Genomic DNA, 21230 nt, shown 5'->3' with positions numbered 1-21230 from the left:
CATTTTTGAGGAGTATATCAAACCAAAAGGAGGAAAGAAAAGTTGCAGTAATTCAAATAAATAATACATAGGCAAATTTAGACAATTTTAAATTTATCCAACACCAGAGACTAAACCTAAAACCACTGCCACCACAATAGACCCATACACAATACTTCCATAACAGTGCCACCATACACAGTGCTTCTACAACGGTGCCACCATACACAGTGCTTCTACAACAGTGCCGCCACACACAGTGCTTCTACAACAGTGCCGCCACACACAGTGCTTCTACAACAGTGCCGCCACACACAGTGCTTCTACAACAGTGCCGCCACACACAGTGCTTCTACAACAGTGCCGCCACACACAGTGCTTCTACAACAGTGCCGCCACACACAGTGCTTCTACAACAGTGCCGCCACACACAGTGCTTCTACAACAGTGCCGCCACACACAGTGCTTCTACAACAGTGCCGCCACACACAGTGCTTCTACAACAGTGCCGCCACACACAGTGCTTCTACAACAGTGCCGCCACACACAGTGCTTCTACAACAGTGCCGCCACACACAGTGCTTCTACAACAGTGCCGCCACACACAGTGCTTCTACAACAGTGCCGCCACACACAGTGCTTCTACAACAGTGCCGCCACACACAGTGCTTCTACAACAGTGCCGCCACACACAGTGCTTCTACAACAGTGCCGCCACACACAGTGCTTCTACAACAGTGCCGCCACACACAGTGCTTCTACAACAGTGCCGCCACACACAGTGCTTCTACAACAGTGCCGCCACACACAGTGCTTCTACAACAGTGCCGCCACACAGTGCTTCTACAACAGTGCCGCCACACACAGTGCTTCTACAACAGTGCCCCCACACACAGTGCTTCTACAACAGTGCCCCCACACACAGTGCTTCTACAACAGTGCCCCCACACACAGTGCTTCTACCACAGTGCCCACACACAGTGCTTCTACAACAGTGCCCCCACACACAGTGCTTCTACAACAGTGCCCCCACACACAGTGCTTCTACAACAGTGCCCCCACACACAGTGCTTCTACAACAGTGCCCCCACACACAGTGCTTCTACAACAGTGCCCCCACACACAGTGCTTCTACAACAGTGCCCCCACACACAGTGCTTCTACAACAGTGCCCCCACACACAGTGCTTCTACAACAGTGCCCCCACACACAGTGCTTCTACAACAGTGCCCCCACACACAGTGCTTCTACAACAGTGCCCCCACACACAGTGCTTCTACAACAGTGCCCCCACACACAGTGCTTCTACAACAGTGCCCCCATAACCCCCGCCCCCCCCCCCCCCTTTTATTTTGGAGACTACCAAATATTCCATGAGAGTAGACCTTGCCGTTCATAGTGCACTCATCAAATGCAGGGAAAGGCTCCTGTGTAAAAGTGCCTATATACAGGTCCTTCTAAAGAAAATTAGCATATTGTGATAAAGTTCATTATTTTCTGTAATGTACTGATAAACATTAGACTTTCATATATTTTAGATTCATTACACACAAATGAAGTAGTTCAAGCCTTTTATTGTTTTAATATTGATGATTTTGGCATACAGCTCATGAAAACCCCAAATTCCTATCTAAAAAAATTTGCATATCATGAAAAGGTTCTCTAAACGAGCTATTAACCTAATCATCTGAATCAACTAATTAACTCTAAACACCTGCAAAAGATTCCTGAGGCTTTTAAAAACTCCCAGCCTGGTTCATTACTCAAAACCGCAATCATGGGTAAGACTGCCGACCTGACTGCTGTCCAGAAGGCCATCATTGACACCCTCAAGCAAGAGGGTAAGACACAGAAAGAAATTTCTGAACGAATAGGCTGTTCCCAGAGTGCTGTATCAAGGCACCTCAGTGGGAAGTCTGTGGGAAGGAAAAAGTGTGGCAGAAAACGCTGCACAACGAGAAGAGGTGACCAGACCCTGAGGAAGATTGTGGAGAAGGACCGATTCCAGACCTTGGGGGACCTGCGGAAGCAGTGGACTGAGTCTGAAGTAGAAACATCCAGAGCCACCGTGTACAGGCGTGTGCAGGAAATGGGCTACAGGTGCCGCATTCCCCAGGTCAAGCCACTTTTGAACCAGAAACAGCGGCAGAAGCGCCTGACCTGGGCTACAGAGAAGCAGCACTGGACTGTTGCATGTCATTCGGAAATCAAGGTGCCAGAGTCTGGAGGAAGACTGGGGAGAGGGAAATGCCAAAATGCCTGAAGTCCAGTGTCAAGTACCCACAGTCAGTGATGGTCTGGGGTGCCATGTCAGCTGCTGGTGTTGGTCCACTGTGTTTTAGCAAGGGCAGGGTCAATGCAGCTAGCTATCAGGAGATTTTGGAGCACTTCATGCTTCCATCTGCTGAAAAGCTTTATGGAGATGAAGATTTCATTTTTCAGCACGACCTGGCACCTGCTCACAGTGCCAACACCACTGGTAAATGGTTTACTGACCATGGTATTACTGTGCTCAATTGGCCTGCCAACTCTCCTGACCTGAACCCCATAGAGAATCTGTGGGATATTGGGAAGAGAAAGTTGAGAGACGCAAGACCCAACACTCTGGATGAGCTTAAGGCCGCTATCGAAGCATCCTGGGCCTCCATAACACCTCAGCAGTGCCACAGGCTGATTGCCTCCATGCCACGCCGCATTGAAGCAGTGCATTTCTGCAAAAGGATTCCCGACCAAGTATTGAGTGCAGAACTGAACATAATTATTTGAAGGTTGACTTTTTTTGTATTAAAAACACTTTTCTTTTATTGGTCGGATGAAATATGCTAATTTTTTTAGATAGGAATTTTGGGTTTTCATGAGCTGTATGCCAAAATCATCAATATTAAAACAATAAAAGGCTTGAACTACTTCAGTTGGTGTGTAATGAATCTAAAATATATGAAAGTCTAATGTTTATCAGTACATTACAGAAAATAATGAACTTTATCACAATATTCTAATTTTTTGAGAAGGACCTGTAGGCCCTATACATTTGCACACTCGGACAAGCATGCATTTGGTGAGTAAGCCTCTGCCAAACACCTTTGGCAGTGGTTTATCTCCCTTGTGAATAGAGGAGTCTACAAGTCATATTCTGACCTCCATAGAATAAAAGGGTTCCGTTTTTGGGGGTTTATTTTTTGTTAGGATTTATTATGCGCAATCAATGGAGAGTGGTTTTATTTTGTCGCTGGTTTACACCAGGAAATACGGCACATAAACATGTCCTCGTTACAAGTGGCTCTTTGTATTCTGTCAGACTGGGAGGACGCTCTTAGACTGTTTGTTTTTATGATAAGAGGCATATAAGTGGTTTTCGCACAAGATGGTCGACTTTAGGTCAGCGGAAGGCTTGCTAGTGATTTAAACAGTTTGTACTATTATTGGAGAAATGGGCTGGTCGAATAGGATGTTGGCTTTGGCCTTGTGCCAACTAAAGTACTAAGTTAACCCATTACTAATTTACCAAAAATTAGCCTTTGAAACAAAGGTCTAAAACATTTATTTCCCACCAAGTCTTTCATTTTTTTTTACCCTTTTAAGCCGGAAGGCAAGTAGAGCATGCACTGTCCTTCTCAATAGAGATTAATGGGAATGCTGGAAACATGCTCATTTGATGGACAGCGGATGGACGTCCTGCTTTCCGGCCAAGAACAGAGCTTTGGAGACCCTATCTCTGAGGAACAATGTTGTTCCCAGTCGTCGTACCATCACCTAAGTTTTAATTAATGGGCTTTAAAACTTACAAAAAAGGGGGTTGTCTTGGTTTGGCTCTTCTAAGAACTTTCTTGTCTAGTTCAGAATTCAGGATTTGACGAGCAGGTTCTAAGGTAGTAAGCCCTTCCCGCTGCAGCAAACCACTACCTCCATGATTGACCTTTTAGCATAATGAGCTTCCTCTGACATTTTGTACTTGCTTCATTCTAGAAATAATGGGACATGTGCTTTCCAATGAGTTCCACCTTTGACTTGTCTTTCAATACATACTTTTGGACTATCTAGTTCTTGGTCATTTTCACAACAAGTGAATGGAGAAAGCCATGCGCGCCCACTTGTCCGTTTCTGGAAGTACAAGATAGCCCGTTCTCAAGATTGGTAAAAGTCCCATCCCCCGCACATGCACCTATTGCACGTTGACGGCATACACTCCTATGGAGCCGTAGCTTTGAGTTAGAGTTAACGAATGAACTCTGTACCTTGCCCGTTCCATCGTGGTTTCTGGCTTTTAAAGGCAGGAATAGCGCAGCATGCAGCACTGTTCTGCTCATCTGGCAGTGAGACGGCTTCCCTTAAAAATGGAACCGCTGCAGATGGGAACGTAGCCTGCTGTGCTTTAATGTTGGACATCTTGAAGGGCGAAGATGGGTTATGGAGGGTATTCATTTAGAACTTGTCACTGTCTTTTATGTCACTGTAGTGTAAGGCGAACCAACACATCTAGTCGATCTAGTTGTTTATTTGGTTTCTGAAATGTCCATAAGCCGGTGGCAATGAAGATACAGTTGTACATTTGTGATTGATATGAACTCTGTGCCTGAAATCGGAAGGATGGATTTGTGTAAGAAATAAATATCTCCAAGTCATTGTTAAGATTACGTTCTTGTCTTAAGACAAGTGAATTGCCGGTGAGTTTCCCTGCTTCTCTGTAAGCATTGCGGCACTGTTTACATGTGACAAGTTTGATGGTTTATTTTTGGTTTCAGATGCATCATCCGGAGGTCCCCCTAAGCAGAGACTGTCTGACTCTACTCATCCCAACCACTTCCTCATCAGATCTGACCCAGAACCTGTGACCATGTATTCCCCGGAGCAGACGTCACTTCATGAAAGTGAGGGTCTGTTCTGGTTTTTCATTTCTGGAATTACTTTCAAGCAGGTTACTGGCTCTTCTGGTTTTACTTTGCAGATGATCTTTATTACTTTTGCTTTTTAGGATCTTTAGGCAACTCTCGAAGCTCAACGCAGATGAACTCGTACTCTGACAGCGGTTACCAGGAAGCCGGGACTTTTCACAACCACAATGTGGGTAAACCTGAACTTCGGCAGCAGCACTCGTTCTCAGGATCTACCAATAACCACCTGGCGAGGGCCACAAGGGCTGAAGGCCAAGCCTTGGTCCAGGTATTTGTTTTTTCCCTTTTTCTCTGCTGCTAGGTGTCGGTGTGTGTGTGTGTGTGTATACTGACGTTTGTTTTTGCATTGTAATTAGATGTATTCTGTCTCTGCTCAGGAATTTTTGTAATGTGAAAAATCCAGCGTAGTGTTAGGTTATTAGGCTTTGTATGTTTTACTCATTACAGAGGAAAGATATGATTCATCATCTTGCTGGAATTGCTTTGGGTAAGACGGCGGTGTCTTATGGTATTTTCAGCTTGTTGTTGTACGTGTCTGAATGTATTGTGTTCTGCTCGTCTCACAGAAGCAGCTCGTCTGGAGGAATTTCCGACTTTTTTTTCATTGTTTACATTGCACATGTAGCCTCCTTATTCAGCTTTTACCTGCTATGTACTCATCTTTAGGATTGCTTCTTCTCTCAATGATCTTGTGAAGCCACTTGATTGCCGTAGGTCCAGCTTTTCAAACCCTTCGGTGGTGCTTTATCTGGAGATGCTAGGTGTGCAGACAGAAAGTGGTATTACATAGTAGGGCGTTGAAATGACTGGCTGTCAAGTGAATGGATGGACAGAGTGGCTCATAAGAGGACCTCCCTTAAGATGTTTTAATTGGAGAGGTGAACAGGAGGTGTGTTCATGGGATAACTCCTTTAGGGATTTTCTCAGGGATTGGGTACATATAGGTTCACCACAGCAGAGGACCCTTGACTGATGGTCCTGGCTACAGAGGATACTTACTAGCTTTATGAGCATTCATTAGAGCAGAGAGAGGAGCAACAGACTGAGCCGTCAAGGAGATCATCAGATGGATTTCACACTGTATGGGACTGAGCAGCTTGCAAAGTATGACAATACATGCAGGCTGCAGAAGACATCTGGCGCTAAATCTTTGATAAGCCCCAAATGTAAATATATATATATATATATATATATATAATTTTTTTTTTTTTTTTTGTTTTTTTTTTTTTTTTCATTATGTAGCCAATACAATAAAAAATCACCCCGAAGGGATGAGCGTTTTCATTTGTTGACTCTTGAACAGCCAGATCTTTCTTGTAATGAGTCAGTGATTGTTTTGTGGGCAGTGTGTTCTCCCAGAGAGACTTACTTTCACGTTAGCCTCAAGTGTTCATTTTTATCGAGATACTGACTTTCAAATGCACAAATAATGAAATGAATTGTCTTATGAGAAGGTGGAAAAAATATTTTTAATCAACATAAAAGCCAACTAGTAAAATATATTATGCAGCTTTTATCTCATTAAGACCGGAAAATAACAATTCTTAACTTTTATGGTTTCATATGCATTTCTACTATTGACTGTGATTTTATTTTCCTGTATTTGTAGCCATCAAATCCTATGGCGGCCAACAAGGCAGTTCGGCGTGTTAGCTCCGTTCCCTCAAGATCACAGTCTCCGTCTTATGTCATTGGATCTGGAGTTTCTCCATCTCGAGGGTCCCTGAGAACGTCACTTGGTAGTGGCTATGGCTCCCCATCCATTACGGATTCACGACCGCTTCCCACTTCCACCACGTACTCTTCTACAACGTTGCCTTCTCAGAGAGCAGCTTCTCCTTACACAATACGGAGGTCCAACTCTCCAACAGGTGTTCGAAGGATTGGTTCACTCACTTCAAGACAAAACTCCAACCCTAACAGCATGACCTCAACCTACCAAACATTAGGTACTTCAGCTAGAGTTGGTTCCCCATTAACTGTATCTGAAACCCAAAATAGAGTTGGCACATCCTCCCAAGCTCCTGTAGGATCCTCCTCTTCTCCGAAGCGAGCTGGAATGACTGCAGTTCCACAGCATATGGGAACATTACAAAGGAACTTGCATGACATTGACCAATATGGTCTCCAGCCGTTTGACATTTATGAAAGAATGGTTCCACCAAGACCAGACAGCCTAACAGGTGGGTGAAACTTGTATGGTTTCCAAATTATACCGGTTAATGAAAGAACTGCAGAGCTGTGTTTTGTTTGTTAATCCAGAAGCAGGTAAAAATGAATGAAGTGGCCTCCTTACAGTTAAATTTTTGGATACTGTAGATATTGAGCACCACTGTCTTTCGATCCCACATGGGAGGAATATGAGTGTTCCATTTAGAAAGTTGCTGAATGATGTTCACTCTTTAAAGGGTTTATCCAATCCCTATAATGCCCCCCACCTCGTACAGGTCCCCGGCACCCACGTCTTTTCTGATACCCGCACGGCCGCTGCTGCATCTCCCCGTCGTGTGGATCAAAATATCCAGCGACCCCCATCGCGGCCTGCTATTGGCTAAAAGCCTCCCACCCCCATCGCTGAATGCTTTGATCCATGCGATGGGGAGATGCAGTGGCGCACGGATATCAGGGCCGACGCAGGTGCCGGGGAGCGGAGTAAGTATAACCTGTATGAGGTGCCCGGGCATTTTGGGAGGCATTATAGGGGTTGGATAACCCCTTTTGGTATACCTCCCTCATTTGCATTCTCACCTCCTTCCACAAGTTTAAATCTGATAGCAGGAGATCACTTGGCACATTGGGTGGCATGGCTTCTAAGGCAGCCATAAATTGCTGACAGGCCAGTCTCCTAGCGTACTCTCCATTCACTGCGAGCGCCCTCAGCTATTCACAGAACTCTCAAGCAGGGAACGGAGATCGAGCTGCACAAGCACCACCACCCCTCCACTCATTGCGATGGGGCCGCTATGTCAGCAGTCAGCTATTTCAGAAGTCCCATAACGGTGAATGAAGCGGGACCGCTCATGCGTGTCATGCTCTCTATTGACTTAGGGTCCATTCAGACGTCCGCATGAATGGTCCGCATCCGTTCCGCAATTTTGTGGAACGGTGCGGACTCATTTATTTTCAATGGGGCCACGGACCGTAAGTGCGAATGCGAACAGCACAAAATAGATCATGTCCTATTCTTGTCCACAGCCACGGACAAGAATAGGCATTTCTATGTTTTGCGGTCCGCAATTTGCAAAACACTTAAGGACCTGCTCCTATCAAACTTACTCTTAGTAACATTACCTAGTAATGTGCCACAAATGTTGCAGAAGGGGATACCCCTTAAATACCACCTGTTTTGCTGGTGGCTTTTTCTAGTCTAGCAGGAGAAGAGACCATGAGGAATGTTGGCGTTACCCTTTTAAAGGGTTGTTTAGGATTTGAACAATATGGCTGCTTTCTTAACACCTGTGCAGGGATTATGTCTGGTATTGAAGTGACTACGGTAGAGCTGCAAAACCCACACAGATCCCGTGGACAGGTGTGGTGTGGTTTCCAGCCATGTTTTTCCAGTCCTGGACAACCTCTTCAAGATTTGAGTCCCTTTTGGACAAACATTTTACCGTCCCACGCGTCGGTCTGTAATAACCCATCTCTTACTCCTGGACTTTTTGGCTATGACATATTTATGCCATTTTCACTGCTGTTTTTGTGGAGAAGCTGATATCGCTCAGGCTGTAGCCCAAATGAATGCATAGATCTTTTGTAGAAGTCCTATCAGTGTAGTAATTACGGAGCATAATGACAAGTGTGTGTCGGCGGATGATTTGAAGAGACGCACACGGACCATTTTCTTTCATTTTCTGTCTTTCTCGCTGAGTAACGACTTTCTGAACGTGAAGGAACCTTGGTGATTAGGAGTCTGCGCTTTCCTTCAAGATGTCATTCAGCATTCAGCGAGACCTTCCTCTTTTGTGCCTGGGGCAAAAAAAAAAAAGTACAGTTTTTCCGAATCATAGAGAGCCTTTTAGATGAAACAATTATCTTGAAATTCAGATCAGAAAAATCGTGCCAGGTGGGAACGGCAATTATCAATAACAAATTGGCCAATCTCCATTTGCTATTTTTCCATGTAATTGCTTTTAGATGAATAGTATTCTCCGCTGAGGAAACGGTTTGGCTTCTGCCGTAGCCAGGAATAGGTGTTTAAGCACGGAAACCATGCGCGCACATCCACGCCGCTGATACACCGAGGACAGATGCCGTACATTAATAATCTTAATGCCATGTTTAGAAAAGAAGAAGAGCTTATAATTATGTTTTGTCACTGCATATTCGCCGCCGCCTTGTCTCGGAGATCTTAAAGGGAACCTGTCACCTGTCTACGTCTACATGTGTTTTGCTGACAGTTTTTAATTCCGCCTGACTTCTGACACGTTCTACGGTATTCCTTAAAGCACCTGATCTGTAATCCAGTATAACGGACTCTGTAATAGGCTGTAGCACGTTTAGGCCGTTGTCACAGGTCACTGCTTGCATCCACATAGGTGTGAGTTCAGGACATGCCTCTGTGTTCTTTCATGTGGTTGATTAACTTTTTGCGTCTGTTTTTTATGCAGTGGATCAGTGAAACATGGACCATTGACGGGTGGCATCCATGTGCTGCCTGTGGCTATCACAGACCCATTAAATAGATTGGACGCGTTCTGTCGCAAAATGATATCTCTGCGACAAAACCCTGATAACTGTGTGCACATATGAAATTCAGTGGATACGCCTGCTGTCCACGGAGAATAGACAGTCCACAAATGGCAATCGACGGACGCGTAAATGGATCCTAAGCCTCATGCCTATTCTGATCCCGGATTCTCCTTAGCTGTCGCTGGTTTCCCCAGTCATGTGCTCTCTGCATGTTAGGCTATGTTCACATTGCGCTTGTAGATTACGTATCCTAGCATATACACTGGAAAGATTTCCTGACGTATGTATGCAGCTGTATTCCAGCCAGATGCGTACGTTGCCCTAGGCTGTTGCGTACGTCATGGCCTGTTCTTAGAGTAGGCCATCAGTAAAACCTACATTGGTGAGCGTTTCAGGCTGTTTATGTACAAGTTAACGTGTTAAGGTCTCTTTCACATGTCAGTGAATGTGTTTTCTGTGTTGTCCATGGACAACGCACGTACCCATTGATTTGAATGTGTTTATTTGCACATCAGTGATTTTCCATGGACTATGGGTCAGTGGTAAAGCCATGGAGACATGCACTACTTTGATCCGCGATGCTCATTGTAGTCTCTGACACAACACCGATGGCATCCATGTTCTGTCAGTGATTTTCACGGACCAATGGTAGAAGATGCTCTGGAAACCAATTTTCAGCCTAGCAGTGTACGTGGAATACGGATAACACGCGTGGGGCAAAAAACTGATCCGTACAGCAAACACGGATCCTTCAGACATCTTCACAGATGAACCACTGACCATCTTGTCACAGATATTATCACGGACATGTGAAAGAGGCCTCTCTATTTAGGTTGACAGGGCTAGGAAGGTGTGATGATGATCTCACTGCCTGGTCCTGTCAGTCAAAGTAGAGAGGGAGCGCCAGTTGCAGAGAGAGCAGAGCCTCTAGGTGTAATGGCAACGCCCCCGTTGCTCTTAGAGCCTAATTTGCATATAGTAAAACATGATTTTTCTCAGAAACACGGACATATATGAACATGGGACCAACACAGATGCCTTCCGCTTCCAATCGCACATGTAACAGGTCAGACAGTGTAATAGGTACAAAACTACTGACAGATGCCCTTTAAAGAAGACCTGTCACCTCTCCTGACGTGTCTGTTTTAGTGACTACATGCATTCCCAATGTTATAACCATTCTGGAACATCTATTTTATTCTTACGACTCAGTGATGTACCATTACTTTATTATTCCTGCTAGACGTTATGAATGAATTGCCAGCAGTTTGCAATAAAGGTCCAGCTGGTTGTCCATTAAGAACATATAGTGGGTGCTGTTTTGGTGCAGCCTGCACAGCTGGATGGAGTTATGATTAGAGCCTTTTCAAAGGGATTTTCCATGCAAAAAAAAAAATACACAAAACTACTTATCATGCAAAAAAAAATACTTGGCTCCGGATTCCCCCCGTTGCTCCAGTTTTGATGCTGCCGGGTGTCCCTCAGATCTGTCATACAGTACGGACCGCTGGAAGTAAAGAGCTGACAGATATTGCATAGTGTGAAGATGATCACATTTACCTTTAAAAAAATAATAATTTAGTTTTATGGAAATTTTGTCTATCTCCGTTTTCTGTCCTTTTATTTCTCCTGCTCGGATGTTATTTTGGCTCTTTTTCCTGGGTGGGATTATTTACATGGAGCTTTTCCATTCTGGGACTCCGGACAGACACCGTCTGGAAGAATGATGGCAGCAGAATGCTCGCCGCTGCGCTGCACTGTTAATCACTGCAGAATTTCAGCGACCGTGCCACAGAATATCCGCTCCGATGACATAGAACGTGATGACAAGTCACGGATTTCTTTATGGCGAAAACTGTATCTGTGGGTTACTAAAGCTTCAAGAATAAAGCAGAATGATGTGTTCTAGTGTCCGTCATTGGGACATCCTTTGCTGTAATCATTCCTAGACTTTGATGTGCCCGGCTGGGGTTAGAGTTCCTCCTGTGCTGTCTGAAAGGTTTATTCTCGCTCCTCCGTGACTTCACGCATTGTTCCATCTTGGAGATAAATTATTTTCGCCTTTTCTTGCACATCTTTTTTCGAACCATTTCTAACCTCTGGTTTTCTTATGATCTTTAGGTTTAAGAAGCTCTTATGCAAGTCAGCATAGCCAGTTAGGCCAGGACCTGCGTTCTGCTGTATCCCCCGACCTGCAGATTACCCCTATATACGAGGGGAGAACCTACTACAGTCCAGTCTATCGGAACGCCAACCACGGAACCATTGAGCTGCGCCAAGGATCACAGACTGCGGTTTACCGTACCGGCTCAGGTGGGTGCTCCACTTATCTTTAGTAAATCATTCATATAGCATTTTATTTTATTTTTTTAAATACATCCTCCGATGTAAAGATGAGAAATGTAAGCACATTGGTGACCTTAGGGGGACACCATTCTGAGGTTAAAAGTGTAAGATAATGGATTGAATTTTTTCCCCCTCTGGAAATATTGGCTCTACTAATAAATCCTTGATCTTTTCATTTACAGTTAATTTATTGGTTGAGCAATTCCCTATGGTTGAGGCGCTGACCAATTTGCAAGGCGTGTAAGGCTACTTTCACACCTGCGTTAGGTGCGGATCCGTCCGGTATCTGCACAGACGGATCCGCACCTATAAATGCAAACGATGGTATCCGTTCAGTACGGATCCGTCTGCATAGACTTAGTCTAAAGAAGTCTAAGTGTAAGTCAAACGGATCCGTCCTGACTTTACATTGAAAGTCAATGGGGGACGGATCAGTTTTCAATTGCACCAATATTGTGTCAATGTAAACGGATCCGTCCCCGTTGATTTCCATTGTAAGTCAGGACGGATCCGTTTGGCTCCGCACCGCCAGGCGGACACCAAAAGAGTGGAATGGAGGCGGAACGGAGCCAAACTGATGCATTCTGAATGGATCCGCATCTATTCAGAATGCATTGGGGGCTAAACTGATCTGTTTGGGGCCGCTTGTGAGATCCTTGAAACGGATCTCACAGGCGGACCCAGAAACGGCAGTGTGACAGTAGCCTAAAATGAATGCAAGTCTGCTGCAAAAGGCTGCGTGATAGGGCAGTCAGAGAGTGCTGGGCACCATGGTGAGAAGACACAAGCAGCTGCCACACAGATACACTGCGCTCAATGAGTACTGTGTACAGAGGAGCCAGTGCCGCCTAGTGGTCACGTGACTGATCATGATCGCCAGGTTGCTGCTACTGCTAGGTATAACTAGATTAGTGCAAATAAGAAACCAAAAAAAGAACAAGAATGTTAAAAAAATATATAAAAATTCCCCCCAAATTACCAGCATAAAATAAGAAAAAGAAGTTACAAAAAAGTTAATAAAAAAAGCACTGGTCACAAGAATCAAAAAAAAAAAAAAAAGCCATACTGGTTATTAAACGAACATGTACTAAAAGTAGTGTCTGAACCAGGGTGGATAAAAATAAATGATTTTTTTTTTTTTTATCTGATTTTTATTTTATTTTTTTAAATCTGATATTTTTTTTATATAAAATGCTTTTTGAGGAAAATATATTACCATCCAAGGGTTATTCCATCATGAAATAAAGATTAGTTTTAATTATGTAGAATAAGGCTGTATATGTTAAATTTTGGGGTAAATAAATTGCATTAACCCATTCACAATGTCCATGTTCTTCCAGAGGTTTTTGTAAGATTATTGGGCAGTTTCTCTGCCTACAAGATATTATCACAGATGCTTGGTTTACTTTTGCAGTTCTCAAAACTGAATTTGACTCAGCAGAGATCACATGCCTCTTCTTCACAGCAAAAATGTTATAACATGAGCAGAGTTGAGAAAAAGACCTTAACCCTAACTTCTACAAACCTATGAATGCAGAATCAACCTAATCAAACTAATATGAAAAGTTATTGTTCTAAAAATCTTCATCTACTTGCATATTATAAGTTATACCAGCAAGAATTAGTCTTTATATAAAAAAAAAACTATGATTTAAATCAAGCCTTACTGACTAGTGATTTAAATCAAATCCACCCTGGTCTGAACTAAACCATGTCTAGTACTAAGGGTTTAAAATCCCCGGCATGTACTTGTATTAAAGGGGTTGTACAATGCTATGATATTGATGGTCGATCCTCAGGATAGGTCATCAGTATCAGAGTAGTGGGGGTCTGACTCCCACACGCCGACTCATCATCTGCTTGCAGGGAACGCCGCCCTTGTTTGAGCACTGCATTCCCGTCACTTTTTAACTGCACACTGTCCATCTTGTAGCGGCTGCGCAGTGTGATTACAACTTTATTTGAACGGGAGTTGGACCCCCACCAGTCTGATATTGATACCTACCCTGAGGATAGGTGTTCCATATCGTAGCACCGCACAACCCCTTTGAGTAACTATTTTAGAGCATCTTTTCTAAGAGCTCTGTGTTGTGCTGCTCCTCTGTTACTCCTCGTAGCATTTTATGTATAATTTAACAACTTTGTGTTACCATTCCTCTTGTCGAAGGGCCATGCCGCTACACTGTGAGCATTGATTGAACAGTATCAGACTCTGCAGGGACGGACCCAAACTGGTAACACTCGGTGGTCAATCTATTCACCATTTGCAATTCTAGGGAGAATAACCGAGGAATGGCACAATGCAACTTGATAACAAAAGATGCTCCAGATTTCTATTATGGGGAATGCAAGTAGTGACTAAAACAGACCTGTCAGGAGAAGCAACAGGCCCCCTGTCCGATAAAATATTAATAGGGTATCCAAATGCATTTACCTTAGGAAACGACAAGGGAAAGACGCTGCGCCGACAGCAAGGACAAGGTTCGGGTTTTATAAAGTTTTCTCTTCGGGGATTAATTAATCAATGCTCCCCAGGTTTGTTTTGGGCTCTGTGTCTGTATCGCGTGACAGTGATGGACGCCGCGGTGCCGGCTGCAGGATGATGAATGCGCTATATACATGAGATGTGGCCGTGTTACTCCACGCAGAAGTCATTTGTACTGGACCTATTGTATCCGACCATTACCACAGGACCAGTAAATCATCCGGCACTGATTAAATGAGAGCCCCACGATAAATGATTGAAGCTAATGGTTTGATGGACGTGAATACAGTGCAGCGGTGACAAGCCTCCCCGGTGTGCAGGAGCGCTCTGCAGAAATAAACTTTCAGAGCACTTTTCCACTTCAGTATTGTTAGAGTCAGGGAATCCGCCTCGTTACTGCAGTAATTAGTCTGGACACCCATTAGCTACACAGATAATGCTGATGATTTAGGACTGAAATGCATTCAAAGGGACATTACTCGAGGTGCCGTACAGCAAGGCTGTACCGTGCAGTAAAGGTCTGGTTGGCAGCATTACAAGGCATCTGATATCCAACCAAATGATGAGCTAGGTGTGCGCTGGTCCCATATGCAAAATGTTCTTTCTCCCATCCATATTCTTGGTCGCATTCTGGAGGAATTCTGCTTTTTATCATATACAAATGTACAGCTCGGTGCAACCAGGGTGTCACCGTTGCACTTCGTGGTACTGGCCGCCACGCTTCTTACATCTGGCCGCCCCTGCAACTTTTAGTGCCAGTGCCATAACTTGATGTAGTCTCGCCTGGCCCTGTGTTACCGCACGGGGGCGCTGTTGCTTCTGTATTCAGAGCACACTCAGTGCAGCCCTGCTGCTTACCGATTCCCGAAACCGACGGCGCTCGCATGTAGTGATGACTTCAGCCATGGCAAGCAGCAGGAATGTACTGCCCGCATATCATATGCGTAGTAACGCAAGGCCAGGCGAGACTACATCACCGCTTCGGCCCAGTCACTCAAGGCTGTATGGGGCTAGTCTGCCAGGAGTAAGGAGCATGGACTTACAGTGCAACAAGGTGCAATGGTGACTCCCTCGTTGCACCGAGCTGTAAATTTGCATATGATAAAAACATGAATTTCTCCAGAATGTGGTCAAGAATCTGATGAGAGAAAAGCGCACACCTGACAATTAATTTTGTTGGATATCAAGGTATGTGGTGACAGATTCTCTTTAAAGGGAATGTATCATCAGAAAATGACCAATTGTTTAAATCACGTTTTTATGTTAAACATATGTTTTTAGAATTTTTGGATGATTTTTATTTTTATTTAATTTTTTGCCATGCCTAATAGGTCATAATTTCCTGTTCTTTACAGGTAACTTTTCAGTAGCCATTATCCTTATAACCACAGGCAGAGTTACAATGACAAGTAACACTTCTATACATAGATAAGACAGGACCCACCATTTAAGATCAACCATTCACCGCTTATCTTCTCCCTCCTGACCTATGCACAGGTCACAAAGCATGCCTAGTAAACTCTCCCATAGACATCAATGAGGTTCCCCCCAGACCTTTGTGTCTATGGCCTGTGTAGCTGTAGATGCGGTCTTAACATATTTTAGGCCTATTGGCCAGTGTGAAAAATTGCAGGATTACCATATATACATTTTTATTTTTTAATATAGTGGCATAGAAAAATAAAAATTCCCAAAAGTCTTTTTCTGATGACACATTCCCATTAAGGTGGTCATGTTGCTAAATGCTCCTGCTCATTTCACCCACCCTTACACATGCACCTTCAGCCACGGGGGCATGAGATTTAAATGGACAGTGGGGAATAAGCCAATGCCAGACACGATGGGGGCAGATCTTCCATGTAAACAAAGGATCGGGCACTGCTTATCTCCAGCAGGCCCCCCCCCCCCCCCATTCATTTTAGCCTCTTAGCAGCCCCCACAGTCTTCAAGACCTACTGACATAATCTTATGTTTATGGGCAGGTTGAGGACCCGAGCCCTCCCTAGTAGGGTGCCCTACGGCCTCCACGCTGCCATGCTTTGTTGGGTGACGTGTTTACAAGACTATTCCAAAAAGCAACTTCCATCTTTTCGCCAGGCTTTGTGTAGTGCAACGCATGCCTCCCAGGATGCCCTTGTCCCGGATATCACTACAGCGGGTTATAACCTGCGGGGATGTGAAGTATGGCAGCCAGTAGATTCGATTGTCTTGAGACTTTACAGTATAAGGCGGCAGCCTGGCGTAATATACGGACTTATAATATACGGACGTATATCATCTCCCTTTGATGTATTTATTGCCCTTTACTCTCTCTTGCTCTGCAATTATGACCCGAACTCTTGGTCTTGGGGTCTCCTTCCGCCCCCCCCCCCCCCCCCCCCTTACTTCTATATATCTACAGCCCTGAGGTTTATAATAAGAGAAAATGTCGCATTTAGTTTTTACTGCATAATAAAAACAGAAGGGTGAAATAAAATCTCCTCGCCCGTGCCGCTCCTCTATGTTAATGCGTGGAGTTATAGAGAAGATGTTCAGATCTGACACAACCATTAAAAGAATAGAGGCGCCTCTTCTCCTCGACGCGCTGATCCCTGACCGCTCCTCGCGGCCGCACTCTATAAATGGCTCGTTCTTGCGGCCCAGTCCATTTCATACCTTGTCAGAGATGGCTCTCCCATTAGCCTCCATGACCTCATAGAAATAACCTTCCCTATTAAACATCCATTAGGTGTGACGGCGTAACTCTGCTGTCAGTGCGAGCGGGAGCTGGATGGTAATACAATGTTATATTACAGTCTAGAGGCTCTAATATATGGCTGTCTCACGGCCTGTCTCCTGGGGGACGGTGTGGCCTATTAGCTCACCGACGCATGGCCCTTAATTATTAAAAACTGCAGGAGAATTTTTATGCTCCAGGTTACATGAAGCGTACAGGACCCAGCGACACTTCTAGTTCTCCACGGTGGTGGGTGCTGACCGTGCGGATTGCCACAAGAACCAGTGCAAAGGAAGTAATTGCCCAGTGCAGCCAATCAGGACGCAGCTTTGTTCTCCGTTTGAAAAATAAAAGCTGCAATCTGGTTGGTCGACACAGGCCGCGACACCATTTTTATCTTGTACTACTTTGTACGACTCTTTGGAATCTCTGCCGCATTTATGAATCTTTTCTAGCTTTTTTTTTATTATTATTATTTTGCTGTTTAAATTTTTTTCAGAATTTTGTATTAATTTTTTCTGATATTCTATTTTTGCACGTTATCTACTTATAGTCTATAGCAGGGATGCTGAACCTGCGGCTCTCCAGCTGTTGTAAAACTATATCTCCCAACATGCACTGCTGTAGGCTGATAGCTGTAGGAAGTCTGGGCTTGCTGGGAGTTGTAGTTTTCCAACAGCTGGAGAGCCTCAGGTTGGCCATCCCTGCTCTATAGTATGAGGGTCTTCTGGCATTGTATCAAACCTGTTTCAAAGCAACCAATCACGACTGTACTTAATTTTATACAAATAATGCTCCCCTTACCGCTCCTGTTTTCACATTTCACGGACATGTGACTGCTCAGCCAATCAATGGCCACTGGGGTGACCCGCTACTACTACCGGTGATTGGCTGAGCGGTCACATTTTCTTATCGCCATTAACCTGGAGCAGACGGGCAGGGGATTTGAGTATTATTATTGTTCCCACTTTAAAGCATTCTGAGTGTTTTTTGCATTTTTTTTATATTTTTATTTTTAAGTGGCCGGACAACCCTTTTTCCCCCCATAATTCCTTCTCTATAGTATTTTATGTTTTTTTTTTTTTTCTTCCTACTTATAACTGTATTTTTGACCAGTAACGGTGATCTACAAAATATGACTCTCCCTCTGTGGCCAAAACTACAACTCCTAGAATGTCTTGACAGCCGCAGCTGGGAGTTGTAGTTCTGCAGCATTTTTGGAGTCTCCGTCCCGGGAATTCAGTGTTTTATGCAGACTTCGGTTTCTACTCTAGTCTGGGTCATCAAATGAATTTAAACTTTAGTTTTAGTGTAAAAAAAATTAAAACATAAACATCATCAAAAAGACAAAGCTTTGTTTCTTGGATCGGGTACATTGTATGCAAGACATGGGAGCGGCGAGGCCCCCTACTTGTGATGTATAGACATGGAAAACAGAGGTAAAATCAACTCCACCAGTCACAATGTGAATTAACACCTCATCCTGTACTGTAATAACCAAGAGCGATTTCTGTTACGTGTCCATGTGCATGATTTAATTTACTCGTTACATTGTACTCTATTCTGTTGTTATAAGGTGTCAGATAGATGCTTGCTCTGGCTATAGGGTATACCTACAGACTTAGCCATAACATCGCAACATTAAAGTGTTAACCCAATAGTGTCATGAGCTTTGCACGTTGTTAAACTAAGCCAGTGGAATAAGCTTGTGTGTGAATGCGCCAAGAGTTACTTTAACGCCTGCTGCATCGGTAGGTACAGACGCACTGTAGATATTTTATTCATTTTTGGTCACCAGATCTGGTAGTTGTCGGTGGGACCTAACACCAATGTTTCCTCCATTATTATATTGGCCAAACTAAAAAGTGCACATTAAGCTCGATTCATGTAAAATTGTAAAAACCTGTTGTATTTTTTGCAAAGTGGTGTAAATTTGTGTTTTAGTTAGGGTCCATTCACGCGTCTGGAATTTCGTTCCGCATTTTGCGGAACGGAATTGCGGACCCATTCATTTCTATGGGGCAGCGGATCCGGAATTGTGGATCCGCAACTCTGTTCCCAAAAAAATAAATAAATAGAACATGTCTTTTTCTTGTCCACAATTGCGGACAAGAATAGGCATTTTCTATTAAGGTCCACAAAATGCGGAACGCACAACGCTGATGTCTGTGTTTTGTGGATCCACAAAACACACACGGATGTTTGAATGGAGCCTTAGTTTGCACAATTTCTGCATGTTGTCAGTGAACGGAAACGTTCTTGTGTACATTCAGCCGCTGGAAATCCCTCCTATTCCAGTTCTGCTCACACAGCTGTAGGGCTTGTTACAACAGAGAGCCGTGATGATACATAGGCCACGTGTATTTTGTGGTCCGCAATATACGCATGATGTCCGTGTTGCTTGCCCTATACTTGGCTGCCAAATGCAGAACTCGGACCCTTTTGAAGTCAGCGAGTCCACAATAGGCATTTCTATCATAGGGCTGGCCGTGTGTGTTCCCCATAAATGCAGACAGCAGGTACCCATGTTTTGCGGACCGCAAAATACTTAGTTGTGTGAATGGAACCTAAAGGGGTTATCCGGGAATTTTATATTTATGACCTGTCCTCAGGCTAGATCATCAATATCATATCATTGGGGGTCTGCGGCTCAGCTGACGTCAGGGGCCGCAGTGTTCAGACAATCACTTCATCCTTTTAGCAGGTACTATCACTGGAAAGGGAGGCGAGATGCGGTACCCCAGCACGGCGGCTACACAATGGACCAGCTTTCTACTTCCAGCTCCGTCCACTGTGTTTGCAGTGGTGCTGATTGGTGCCGGATGTCGGACCCCCACCGATCTGATACTGATGACCTATCCTCAGGATAGGACATCAATCTCTTTACATGCCTGCATGAGCACCATGAACACTAGCAGAGTCCCATAGGTACGATCAACTGGGGGCCCCAAGCACCTGTCTGACACTGTCCCGGTGGTAAATGTGTCTTCTGTTTGTGCACTTGTTACCCCGCCGGCTGTACAGCGCATGTTGTAAAGGGTTTACCGTCTGTTCTCTCCACCACCCATGTCCTACTTGTGTGTTTTGGGTAATGGGGGCACCATAGATTAGTCACTATGGCCGTGTTTGGTTTTTTTGGGCGGTCCGGTGTGAACTTTTTGTTTTATTTTGCTAGGGTCGGGTAATCCTTCACAGGACATTGAGCCAACGTAACACTCTTGCATACCAAAGAAATAATTATGCTCTCAACACTGCAGCTACCTATGCTGAGCCATACCGATCAATGCCGTTCCGGGTGTCTGAAGGCAGCTATAACCGGATGCCGCACGCTGCGCCCGCGGATGATGGAACCACAAGGTCCCCCTCCATTGACAGCATACAGAAGGATCCCAGGCAAGTAAACGCCAGACAGTTGGCTTTTCTATGTTAAACGCGTTGCTTAGACCTCCTTACAATGCACCGCTTCCTGAGCGGCGGAGACGTGATGTGGGAGGCATTGGCTGTGACCCAGCTCTCCCAGGAGCAGATGGACTGGGTGAATGCACTGTGTAATTGACGTAAGAGTAAGGATATGTTCCCTGGACATCGTTGTTGTGAGGATTCCTATGCCAGGACCCCTTTGTTCAGGACGCTGGTGGATTTCCAGACTCCTACCAACAGATTGATCTGCGCTTCCTAATCATATCTATATTTTTATTTATTATTTATTTATTTATTAGTTTTTTTTCTCTCCTTTCATATACAAACCTGCTTTCAGAATTTAGCTAGTTACCCCCGGAAACTGACAGCGATCTCTCCAGTCCGAATCATCAGCTGATACCTATTTCCCGGGACACCCCCATACACATGGGGGGAGAAGGGAATAAGCGGCTGCCGACAAGTCTGGATGCCACTTATCTTCCATGTGAACAAAGTATCGGGCATGGTCAAATCCAGCTCACCCAGTCCTGCTTTCCCCTGGACATCTGCCATTGGGTGGGGTTAGAACAAAGCCGTACTCATGATGTGGCTCCTTATTTAAGGGTACGGCTACATGGCGACACTGCTTGCGTGCCAGCTGTCAGCGGCCAGGCATCGCAGAGTAGCACTGATCCCATAGAAATGAATGGCATTGCAGCACAAC

General features: G+C 44.6%; 1 protein-coding gene across 1 annotated transcript in view; it reads left to right on the top strand.

Annotated features, from left to right (window-relative positions):
- PKP4 (plakophilin 4) overlaps positions 1 to 21230 on the top strand; it is a 240397-nt gene that overhangs the window by 157514 nt on the left and 61653 nt on the right. The window contains exons 5-9 of the mRNA XM_044305120.1: positions 4722 to 4853; positions 4952 to 5139; positions 6481 to 7054; positions 11682 to 11873; positions 20365 to 20500. Of these exons, the coding sequence (XP_044161055.1) occupies positions 4722 to 4853; positions 4952 to 5139; positions 6481 to 7054; positions 11682 to 11873; positions 20365 to 20500 (1222 nt within the window). The remainder of the gene's footprint in view (positions 1 to 4721; positions 4854 to 4951; positions 5140 to 6480; positions 7055 to 11681; positions 11874 to 20364; positions 20501 to 21230) is intronic.

Source organism: Bufo gargarizans, chromosome 8 (genome assembly GCF_014858855.1).
Source record: "Bufo gargarizans isolate SCDJY-AF-19 chromosome 8, ASM1485885v1, whole genome shotgun sequence".
NCBI lineage: Eukaryota > Metazoa > Chordata > Amphibia > Anura > Bufonidae > Bufo > Bufo gargarizans.
This window is presented reverse-complemented; position numbering and strand designations above follow the sequence as displayed.